The 12,789-nt window shown below is 33.8% G+C and overlaps 1 protein-coding gene across 2 annotated transcripts in view; it reads left to right on the top strand.

The window, feature by feature from the left end:
• Nucleotides 1–266: 266 nt before the first annotated feature.
• The window catches only part of LOC114331199 (glyoxylate/hydroxypyruvate reductase A), a 31,290-nt gene continuing 18,767 nt past the window's right edge, over nucleotides 267–12,789 (top strand). For both annotated transcript variants that reach the window (XM_028280695.1, XM_028280693.1), the window contains exons 1-2: nucleotides 267–462; nucleotides 10,191–10,553. In XM_028280695.1, coding sequence (XP_028136496.1) covers nucleotides 363–462; nucleotides 10,191–10,553 — 463 coding nt within the window. In that variant the 5' untranslated portion in view covers nucleotides 267–362. The remainder of the gene's footprint in view (nucleotides 463–10,190; nucleotides 10,554–12,789) is intronic.

The following is a 12,789-nucleotide window of genomic DNA, read 5'->3' as shown; positions in this document are numbered from 1 at the left end:
TGTTGTAGGGTGATCAAACTTTAGAACACCTTGATTTAGGCAACCAGAACTACACTCATATAATTTTTTGTATTACTGGCTATGGTATTATTACTGAAGTGTTTATTTTATTCCAATATGCCAAATACAAACATACATCAGAAGTGGATTAAATTTTTAATAAAATTAAGCTTACTCATATTTTTTTTAATTATTACATTATTACATTAAATAATTTTAAATTATTACATTCTACATTTCTTAGCTCTAACTGGTTCAACCTAATTTGGCAACGTTGCTGTATACTGTATAATCAGCAAAAGTAAACATAACCTATAATGGATATATTTTTAATTTGCAAATCATACTTTTAAGTTAATAAAATGCATTCGGTAATATCTGTGTTAAGTAGAATAAAAAATATTGTTCCCGAGCTTCAAAATGCTTTACCAAATTTGACATTTCACGAAGTCTCTAATGCAGGTAAAATTTTTGAGCTTACTGATAGCTGCTAGGATCTTGTATAACTATCATGTTTGTTATTTGCTTCCTGTAAGATTATCTACTTATTTTATGGTAATATAGATCTACACCCTACAGAGTCTACAGTATACATATAGATAGTATTAACAAGCTGTATTAAGTTAGAAAGGTATCAAAACAGCTGTGGGCAAGGGTAACTGAACTTCTTAAAGTGCCATCTCCTCAATGGAGGTTGGCTTGGCTACTACAATTGCAAACTCTTTTCTGTCTTCAGCTGTTCTTATTAGCTGTTCAAAATTTAGCCCAGTCCAGTGTTGCATGTTTCTTGCCACTATAGTCTTTTCCTTCCTAGTGCTCTAGTCCTCTCTTTCCGTTGATCTTTCCTTTCATCAATTGAGCATATTAGTACGTATTGTTACTCATTATGTCGTTACCCTAAGTGCAAAATGTCGTATGTAAAAAATTTCAATTTTTTTTATTAGCGATAAACATTGCTCTTTATGATATGCAACCGCTGGCTAAATATCGTATGTCATCAGCTGATTTATCAGTAGTTATAGTAAGAAATCAAAAAGTCGTATGTTTTTACAGCTGTTTGTTGTAACTGCAAAAAGTCTTATGTATGGAAGTGTTGACCATGTGCTGACAGTGAAAACGTAACTCGTAGATAATTGTTTGATTCATTGTGTATCACATTAAGGAAACATTATTTTTTTACATATTATTATTCTTAAAACAGTTTTAATTATTATTAATTTTACTTAGTAGTGCTATTTTAAGGTGAAAAGTGAAGAAACAACCTAATTTTACATGTATACATAGTTCAAACATTCAGACAATCGAAAGGTCTCATAGAATTACCTAAGGAAAGGGCAGAGAAAAAGTTAAGAAAATGATGGACGTTTCTAATGAAGGCGTGACTTATGACTATTCCTCAGGGTCTGAAGATGACTACCAACCTTTATCAAGCACAAGTGATGAAGATGAAGAGTGCAGTAATATTGCTTCTAAAAGACAAAAGCTTAAAACAAAAACAAAACTTACTGAAGTGAAACATAAAACTAACGTGAAATCAAAACGAAAGAAGTAAAATAATTCTGAAAAAATAAACAATTCACAAGGAACTGATTTTGTTACACAAGAGGAGGCTCAGTCGATTGACCTTAATAATAGCACGGAAAATTTGCCTTTAACCAAAAAGAAGAGAAGGAAGGGGGAAAACGTAAACCCAAGAGATTGGGAACGAACTCTTAATGCAGCAAAAAGAAGAAAAGGAGAAAAATATTTAGGTTTAAAAAAATAAGACAACGGCCAGTACAAACTTTCTGTTGAAAGAGAAAAACGAAAAATGAAAGCTCCATGTGAATGCAAGAATAGGCTTTTTAAATGTGATAAAGTGAGTGAAGCTAACAGGCTTCAACTTTTCACAAATTTTTGGAAAGGAATTGAAAGTTGGGAAGCAAAACAAGCTACTATAGTGTCTTCGGTGGATAAATCTACACCAGAATTTCAACGATCAAGTACTGTTTCAGAGAACTCGCGTAAAAATTCTTCTGTTAAGTACCATTTGAAGGTGGGTGATATAAGAATGCGAGTATGTAAGAAAATGTTTTTAAATACATTCTCTTTAGGGGAAAGGTCTGTACGTTCTTGGGTTATGAAATCACCCCTTGATATCCCTATTCATCGAGAAAACCATGAAAACGTAGAATCTACAAATAATATTGATTCCAGTGCTCAGACGCCATCTAGGGATGATACAGAAAAAAGGAGGGGAATCCATCAGTTTTTAGACTCTTTGCCAAAAATGGAATCGCACTACTGCCGTGATTAAACAAGCAAAGTGTATTTAGAACCAATGTGGGAAAGCAAGAGTCAACTTTACAGAGAATATGAGCGTGTCTGCCAAGAGCAGCAACTTCAACCAGCATCAAAAGCTCTTTTTCATGTATTTTTTGAAAATAAGAATATCGGGTTTTTTCTTCCTAAAAAAGATCAGTGTGAGACTTGCCTAAAACACAAACTGGGAAAAATAACAAACGAAGAATACGATCATCACCAAAACAGGAAAGTTGAATCGGGAAATGAAAAAGAAACAGATAAAAAAGGGCTGAAAACTCAAGTAAAGGGCAAGTTTATGCTGTTGATGTGCAAAAAGTTCTCACTTGTCCAAATATAAAGGTATCTACAGCCTATTACAAAACAAAACTTAAAGTTCACAATTGGACTATTTATAACTTGGCAACACATGAAGGCACATGCTATGTTTGGCACGAAGGTAATGGAGGTGTAGAAAGTGATGTATTTGCTTCAATGATTGTGAGGTTTTTGAGAAAAGAGTTGGAAAAAAAACCAAGTATCAATGAAATAATTACTTGGAGTGACGGTTGCACTTACCAAAACAGGTGTGAGACTGTTTCAAATGCTCTACTGTATAAAACAGCTACTTGCCAAACAGGAGTAACTGTATATCAAAAATATTTGGAAGTGGGGCATACACAAATGGAGGTAGATTCCATGCATAGCAAAATAGAAAAAAAAAGCTTAAGAACAAAGAGCATTACGTTCCGGCAGACTACGTGAGAGCAATACGTGACGCAAGAACCCATCCAAGCCCTTACTGTGTGGAAAGCTTATCTTTTAAGGATTTTCTTTGTTTTTCAAATGGATACTACAAGAATATAAGGCCTGGCTCAAAAAAAGGAGACCCTTATGTCACTGACTTAAGGTGCCTTAAGTATGTAAAAGATGGCCATATTTGGTACAAATTAAACTTTTCAGATAACTGGTTAGAGCTACCTAAGAGACCAAAACCAATTAATGAAGTTTTCCTAACACTCAATCCTCTGTACTCCAAATCTCTACCAATTCAATACAGGAAGTACAAAGACTTACAAGAATTAAAAGCTTGCCTTGAGGAGGACTACCACTTTTTTTACGACAACTTGAGTCATGGCAACTAGAAAAAAGTTTTACTTACTGCTTTGTTACAAAAATGACTAGAAGTTGTGTAAATAAAATTTTTAAAAATGTCGTATGTTACTTTATTTCTTTGAAATTAGAGTGCAAAAAGCTGTATGTCTACATGAAAAAAGTCGTATGTAGAGTTATAACTATAAATTAAGGTGCAAAGTGTCGTATGTACAAAAAAAAATAAGTATATCATATAATTTTTGCTGTGTCATCAAAATCATTTTAAAAGTAAAGACTAAAAAGATAAATATTTTTATTCCCATGTTTTAAAAAAAATGCATTTAAAAGTAAATACGTTTTTTCTACCTCCTGTAAAGTACACTAATTTTACATACAACATTTTGCACTTAGGGTGACGATGTGGCCTAGGTATGATGTGATCTAACTTTGACTGTGTTGATAAGTACCTACTTGTTCCTTACCTATTATATGCAGCACTTCTTCGTTTGAGGTATGTGATGTTCATAACATTTTGAGGATTCTCCAGTAGATCCACATTTCAAAGGCCACCGATTTGTTTATGGTTGATGTTTTAAGGGTCCACATTTTAACTGCACAGAGAAGAGTCTTTTGATATATTCGAAAGATTTTCTGGTCTGTTCTATTCTCGATCTTATTTCTACATCAGGATTTAGACTGCTATCGATCCAACAACCCAGGTACTTAAATTTATTGTCCTGTTATAGAATATGCCTGTTTATTATTAGGCTATTAATGATGTATTTTAGAAAAGAATTACAACGTTAACGGGGTTTTATTGGTTCATATAGTCAATGGACTCTAAATATGAAAAATCCGCTTAGTGCTACCATTTAAAGGGGTGCGTTTTTGAGAAAGGGGTGAATTAGTCCCTAGGCACAGGGCGAATTAGGGTGAGTTCTATGCACGTTTAGTACAAACATGTCTACAGGAAAAATTTTCCAGGTTAAATCTACTATCAAAATATCACATATTAAAGTCACAATTATTTTTTTTTACACAAATATATTCAAAAGAAAAGCAAGAAACAAACACGAAATGTAGCATTTGTTTCTTGCCCCATAACTTTTTCCCACGGTGATATTGGTATAGGCATTGCTTCACAGAAATAAAGCTTCCATCCTTCCTCTTTAAAATAGCGTCTGGTATAAGTCTTCATGGTTTATAGTTTTTAAAATATGATTTTTCAAATTTCGCCACTCACAGCGATTTTGGGCCATTTTCCTTGTTATTTCGCAAACATTATGCTATAACTTTTATTACGCAGCTTTAGGTATATGCAATGTTACATTTAATAGGAGGAAAAGTCAATTACCTTTAAAATGGTCTATCATAGAAGGCCGTATGACTATTTTTAAGCAAGATATGGTTTTTCAAAATTTTATACTTTTAATGATTTTTAATATATTTTATGATTATTTTTAAATTTATCATTATAACTTTTTTTATTGTATATTTAGGTATATACATTGTCCAATAAAAAAGAAAGCTTATTTTCTTTACTTTAAAATGGTGTATTGTAAAAAATTTTAGGTCTATTTTTAAACAAGATATGCTTTTTCAAAGTTTGACATATACACATGCAATAGGTCCCACTAAGTTGGAACCATATGGAAAACTTTTTATTATTAACTTTATAAAAAAATTATTCTTTATAAAATGCCCTGCATAGTCTAAAACCTAATATGTAATCATCAGATATAAAATGTTATCAATAGCCTACGAGGTATGTTAAAAAATATGAATTACGCTCAAGAGTAAAGTACCTTTATATTTCACAATATCGAAAAGTGTTATTAAGAAAAGTTATTTGGAATTAAAAATTATGTTACAATATGCAATTATATTCTTCAAATTGAAAAAATAAAAACTTTTAAAATTTTTCCCGAATAATTACGGATACCCTTGGATATTCTACGGATATCTTGTTTAAAAATAGTCCTAGAGGTGTTTGCAATACACCATTTTAAAGTTAGGAAAATAAGCTTTTTTTATTCCACAATGTATATACCTAAATGTACAAGAAAAAGAGTCATAATGAGCAATTTAAAAAATAATCATAAAAAATATAAAAAATCATTAAAAGTATAAACTCTTGAAAAAGCATAACTTGCTTAAAAATAGCCGTACAACCTTATACAATAGACCATTTTAAAGGTCATTGACTTCTTTTTATACCAAATGTACGCTATGGGTATATATACCCATTGCATATAGCTAGAAATGGCTAGAAATGCGTAGAAAAAGTTACAGAACAATGTTTGCGAAATAATGGGGAAAATGGCTCAAAAATTCTGTGAGCGGCAAACTTTGAAAATCCTATTTCGGAAACTACAAATCCTACAGACTTCTACCAAACGTCATTTTTCGCTGAAGCAATGCCTATACCTATATCCCTGTGAAAAAAATTTATGGGGCAAAAAACAAAATTGCTTTCTTTCGTATTTTTTTCTTGCGTTTCTTTTGAGTATATTTTTGTAAAAAAATACTTTTGACTTTAAAATATGATATGTCGATGGCAAATTTAACCTGGAACAATTTTCCTGTAGAAGTGTTTGTACCAATAGTCAATGGAACTCACCCTAATTCACCCTGTGCCTAGGGACTAATTCACTCCTTTCTCAAAAACGCACCCATTTAAATGGTAGCACTCCGCGGTTTTTTCAAATTTAGAGGTCCATTGACCATATGAGACATTAAAATCCCGTTAACGTTGTAGTTCCTTTTAGCTCTCTTATTTTGAACATAATCAATATTTCATGTCAGGTAAATTTAATTAATTGTATTTTGCTTGCAGTACTGCATTTTAATAACTAATTTTATTTACTACATACAATTGTTTACGTTTTAATAACATAACCTGAATATTATTTTTTCTTCCTATTATTTTTTTGGACTATGGCCTTGACAATTATCCAGTAACTAGGACTAATATAATTGGCCAATATAATTAAAAGTGCGAATAAAGTTGCAGAGCGTAGAAATAGGTGTCGCTTTGCCGAACTTGCACGGTCCCAATAACGCTAATTGATCCCACACCATCAATAGTTTTGGATGAATCTGTATAAATATGACAATGATCTGGGAAATAAGCAAGTATGTTGAGAAAAAATTGAATAATTGTTGCATGGGTGGTATCAGGCTTATTGTATTCAGAAAGAGTTAGATCACATATTGTAGGACGAAAGGTGCAGGGAGGAGAAGTGACTGTGTTTGTCTGATCAAAAAATTTTGGGAATTAAATATTAAGGAGAGAGAGATCTCTTTCTAAAGGTGGTTAGAAACCGTTAACATTCCATTGAAGAATCGGATCGAAGATTTCAGTTTATTTCTTGAGTTGAATTTGTTGTACCATCACTTTCTTGAGGCATCGTCTAGCATTTTGTTGATTTTGTTTAATAATTTAGTGCATTTGGTTTTCATGCTTTTTTCTGTAAGATACAGCTTAATTGTTGTTATCATGCTAATAAAGTTTGGTATATCCGTTGTGTATGTTTGTAGTAAACTCAAGGGATCAGCTGAGCTAGTACAATTTTCAAAAAAGTCAACGGTTTGTTCATATGTTAAGTTAAAATTATTTGACATATCGTGAAATATTGTTTTTGTTGGCATGATCATTTCTTGAATTGATGAGATAGCTTCAGTTTGCTTTTTTTTCTTTTTGGTTTGTGTAGGTATTTTAAATTCTTTATTTAATTCTTCAGTGGGAGATTGAGTAGTATTAATTTCCGAAATTGTTCTCTTATTGGTCGTTGACTGATCCTTAGATATACAATTAGTTTCCATAAATAATACGGGGGGTATTAAATTACTATCTTTTTGTTGGTTAAGTGAAGGTTCGGCACTAGAATTACTGACTGGATGATCTGGTTCCATTTCTAAGGGTGATGGATTAGACTGGGAGGATTCTTGCGGCTGTTGTTGTATTGGTTGTTGTGGTTGGTGTTCGATATGAGAGGAATCATTTTGTTGATTATGATTTGGACAATTTGCTGCAATGTGATCTGTTTTCTTACAGATAAAACACGAAGGTTTATCTAAACTTAAAAATATGCGATACGAAGTTTGTTCATATGTAATTAAGAAAGAAGAAGGCAGATCTATATCTACAAGTGGTTGAATATAAGTTTGTCTTCTAAAACTGAGGACGTGCTGAAATTCTGGAAGTTGACTACCGATTCTTAGGAAGGTTAAAGGTGACATTAATTTAAGACCTAATCTGGTTAACTCATTCTCTATTAGAATATGTGGAATAGAAGGGCAAACATTTGATAGTAACAGTCTTTCGTTCTGAGTTACCAATTTTCGTGCTTTTAGATTTTCGCCTTTAATTGTTATTTCTGCTGGACCGCACATAAATTTTTCCACCAAGGATTCGCTGGAGAGGTAAATACATATTCTGTTATTTGATAGTCTTGATGAAAATAAAATATTCCGTGGATGAACAACTTCACCAAGTGCTATTAAGTATTTACTCTTCTATTTTAGTATCAGGCAGCGCATTAAATAAAATTGATTGGTGCTTTGAAGGGAACTGAATTGAAACGTTAAGCACAGCGGAATACGATGTTTTGTTTTGAGGTTGTTGATCGTCAGTCATGATTGTTGACAAATTTGTTAGGTTGGATCTGGTATCATTTGTTAAACTCATTAGTAATTATGAACCAGTTGTAGAACCAAAACTGGTTCTGATTACTGGCCTTTCGGCCGTCACTTTGAAACGAGTAAGCGATGGACTACCCCAGCTAATTGAAATAATATTCGAAAATATTACCTCAACTAACCAAGATAGTAATCGTTACACCCTTAGCTTAGCTCAGTCACTCAGGTGTGTGTTCGTCTTGTCCTAACCTTAGATATGAACTATGAAAATTGGAATGGAAGCAAACAAAACAACAATTTTTAACTAATCATGTTTATTGTTCAAGATATAATAAAAATATGACTTAGTAAATTGCATTAACAAATGTATTCAAATTCTTGCCAAAAACTAACAATTCTGGATTATACTTATGGCTTTTGGTAGCTGATGGTATCTTCTTGATGTCGTTTGGTACTGCTGTAGACTTCTTGTAGGCCTGGGTGGATATTCGGCCCTAGGCCCCTGCAGGTAGAGATGCTGGTCGTTGTAGTCTGGATGTCATGGTTGTCTTTCGTTGTTGTATAGCCCTATGAGTAGCATCACCGGTGATGTAGTTGGCTTGAGGCTCCCGAAGGGAGGCAAGTGGAGTTATTCCCAAAAACTATAAGATAAAGACACATATCAATCATCAAGAAGAAAACCAAATTGTACCTTTGCCAAATAGTATTCAGAAATAGTAAATGGCAAGGTTAAATTACATGGAATTTAGATGAGGAGAATAGTTAAAATTTTGATTACTAAACGTGCATATTAATAGATGAAAAGAAATATAGAAACCAAACACATGGTTGAACATTTGAAGGTTAGATAAAAATATTAGAAAAAATGTTATAAGAAACTAGGTATGGATGGAATATAATGACTGTAAGAAATTATTAAAAAAAAAACTATATGTAACTCACCCCAAGAGGAAGATGATTTGTTGAAATAAAATGATTTATTTTTGAAGCTGCTCTGCCTTTTAAAACATTTCCACCTCCATTTTGAGAATGAGATACGGGGGTTGTCACTGTCATTAAAATGACATGACAACGAACCTTGGACCGAAATTTGAAATAACGAACATGGAACACAAGAGATGATACAATGTAAATAGGGTTGCCTATTATAGAACGGGCGCCAACCGATTTTTAAAGGGGAAATGGGTAAACCAAATAGAAGAAGATAATGATTAATGAAATATTAAAGGAAATAAGGTAAAATAATTATTTAAAAATAAAATATCAAAGATGTGACGTTTGTAACGTTACAACTTAACCTTACAAACGGTATGATTTGTAATGTTTTTAATAAATAAAATAATAAGTCACTATTTTATTCCTTAAGGTAACTGCACCATATACTATTACTTTTTGCTTATTTTCAAGTTTATTTGGATATACATTACTATGAAAAAGATGATTTTTTGGGACTGAAATGTAAACACTGTTTGTGTTACCATCTTCAGGACCGGACCTCCCATTCTTAATCTTTCTTCAACTTTATCTGCGAGGCACATTATATGAGCTGCATATGTAACTACTGGACTGATTGGAACTTTGTATATTTTCAGTTTTGTATTTCTGGATAAGTTCTTATCTTTCATTAGCCTATGGTGTCTCCAGTATGTTTTGTTGCCTGATAATATTCACTTCGTTACTTCTTCACTTTTCTTATTTTTACCAAACCAACTACTCCCAAGTATTTAAATTGTTGAAGTCATTTAAAAGTGTGGTTTTTAATCTTAATTCTCTCGTCTTTTTATCTTCTCTTCTCTTTGTAGAGAAGAAACAGCAAAGATTCAGAACCTTTTTATAATAATGCAGATTTCGAAATTGTAGAGTACTCTTCATATTCTCCTTAGTTCTTCTTCTTCTTGCAGTACCGTCTCCTATCGGAGGTTGGCTACCATCACAGCAATCTTAACTTTGTTGGCTGCAGCTCTGAATAACTGTATTGAACTGCACCCATACCACTCCCTTAAATTTCGCAAAATTTCTCCTTAGTTGGTGGATATTTACTAAAACAGAATTCTTTGTTATCATTCGCCTCTTTGTGCATTCTGGTTACCCTGTCGTGAATTATGCCTTCACAATTTGTCTTATTATAAGTCTGAAATCTTTACATATTTGCTCTAATATTTTTATTATTGCAGAATTGGATAAGCAGTTCAAGGAATCCCACATAATAGTAGCAGATTACGACCTACTAACACCGCACATGTACAGTTTACCTCAAGCCAAATGGGTACAAGGAACATGGGCAGGTGTTAACGATTTAATGGCAAAAGTTACTCAACCTCCACCATTTTCACTTAGCAGATTCACCGGAAGGCATTTTGGGGCGTTAATGAGCGAATATGTTGTTGCTAATATTATAAACTTTGAGAGGAATGCATTTGAGACTCACCAGAACCAAAAAATGAAGCAGTGGATAGTAGATGGAAAAATAGAGGAGCATAGAGCCATTTTTGATTTGACTGTTGGCATTTTAGGATTAGGGAATATTGGAGATAGAGGTACAAATAACAGGTGGGGCATAAACCTTTGCAAATGTCGCCAAATGTCAGTTCGGTTTGTGACAGTTGTGAAGTAAACAAACGCAGAATACAAATAATTGACAAGCCATAAATCGGGTTACTTCTTACTTCGCAAAAACTCGGAATAATTGTTTCCATTTTTGTTTGCAACAATGCATTTCGTCGCAGATTAGAACTGGACAAACACTGCGGCGTTTGGCTAATCGTCTTCAAGATAATGGGACAATACGAGATGTTCCCAAGGTTTTGGAGCAGCCGTTCTGCTGAGAATATCGCTGCGTGTGCCCAGGATGTCTAAGAGGAGCTCATAACGTCGACAAGACGACGTGATACATAATTGGGCATTAGCTGGCGGACCCTACGCAGAATTTTGCCGAAAGATTTGAAGATGTTCCTTTAAAAAGTGCAGACAGTGCATCAGCAAGAGGAGGATTTTTCATCGAAAATTATCATGAGCGATGAGTCTCATTTCCTTCTTGACAGTTACGGGAATTAACAAAATTATCGATACACCCGCTCAATATGTGAGGTGAGGTGATGGGTTTAAAAAGTGCAGACAGTGCATCAGCAAGAGGAGGATTTTTCATCGAAAATTGTCATGAGCGATGAGTCTCATTTCCTTCTTAACAGTTACGGGAATTAACAAAATTATCGATAAACCCGCTCAATATGTGAGGTGAGGTGATGGGTTTAATCTCTTGTTTTGGTGATTTGCACGGGCCGGTCAGATCACGCGATTTAACTGTTCCAAATTATTTTATGGGGTTTTTTGAAGCCGCGAACTTACGTCAAAAGTCTCAGATTCTTGAAGCCCTTAAGAAAAATATTCGCCAGGAATGCGAGAACCTATCGCCAAAGTTCTAGCAAGAGTGATGGAAAATGCCATAAAACTGGCCCGTATGGTCATCACTCTGGCGGCGGCAACTTTTTCAACATTTTCTTCTAATGGGTTACATAGGAATTCATTCTAATGGGTTACATAAACATATTTCACAAGCAGAACCAAAGCTTTTCATTAAAGGAAAGTTACAGCGGAGGAACTTTTGCCCCACCTTGTATACTAGTTAATAATCACATACATCTTTCATATTCATATTAGATTAGATGAATCTAATATGAATATAAATAGAATATTCACGAAAGATTCATTCTACCATATCGTCATCGTCACAGATCATAAATCATGTAGCCATTACATACAAACTTATTAATTAATAATATAAGTTATTTGGCATTTACATGGACAATCTTCTTCTTCTTTAGGTGCCGTGTCTGTATTCAGACGTTGGCCGTCATCATGTTTACAATTTCCTGAAATCTCTCTCTATCGGCTGCTGCGCGAAATAATTCTTCTACTGTGCAGCCACACCATTGTCTAATATTACGCAGCCATGAAAGTTTCTTTCGACCAATCCATCTCTTTCCCTCCACTTTTCCTTGTATTATAAGGCGAAGCAGATGGTATTTAGGTCCTCTAATTATATGGCCGAAGTATTCTGTTTTTCTCCTCTTTATGATGCTTATGAGCAGACGTTCCGAATTCATCATTTGAAGAACATCTTCATTGGAAGTGTGCGAAACCCACGATATATTTAGGATTCGTCGATAGCACCACAATTCGAATGCTTCTATTTTGTTTAGCATTGTGGTTTTTAACGTCCATGTCTCACAACCATACAATAGGTTAGACCACACATAACATTTCAGCACCTTCTTTCGAATATTCATCGAAAGGTTTCTATTACATAAAACTGGTTTCCAGGTCATAAAAGCCTTCCGTGATATTTCGATCCTAGTTATTATCTCTTCATCAGAGTCACAATTTACATTTAACCAGCTGCTAAGGTACTTGAAATGATTAAGCCGTTCTAACTCCTCTCCATCAAGAGAAAGCTGACTTTGATCTATATTAATCTTTCCAACTGCCATCCACTTTGTTTTTGAAATGTTGATTTTAAGGCCTCTCCGATAGCTTGCTTCACTGACTAGATTTAGTAGTGTCTGAAGATCTTGTAAATTTTCAGCAAGAATGGCTGTATCGTCAGCGTATCTAATATTGTTGATTACTTCTCCGCCTAGCCTTACTCCCTCTTGTCTGTCATCCAAAGCCTCCCTAAAGATTTCTTCAGAGTACAGATTAAAAAGGGTGGGTGATAAAACACAGCCTTGTCGTACTCCACGTTTTATCGGCAGTTTTTCAGTACGACTGTCTCCA

This window comes from Diabrotica virgifera, chromosome 9, assembly GCF_917563875.1.
Source record: "Diabrotica virgifera virgifera chromosome 9, PGI_DIABVI_V3a".
In the NCBI taxonomy this organism is placed as follows: domain Eukaryota; kingdom Metazoa; phylum Arthropoda; class Insecta; order Coleoptera; family Chrysomelidae; genus Diabrotica; species Diabrotica virgifera.
Note: the sequence above shows the minus strand (reverse complement) of the source record. Positions and strands in the feature narration are given on the sequence as shown.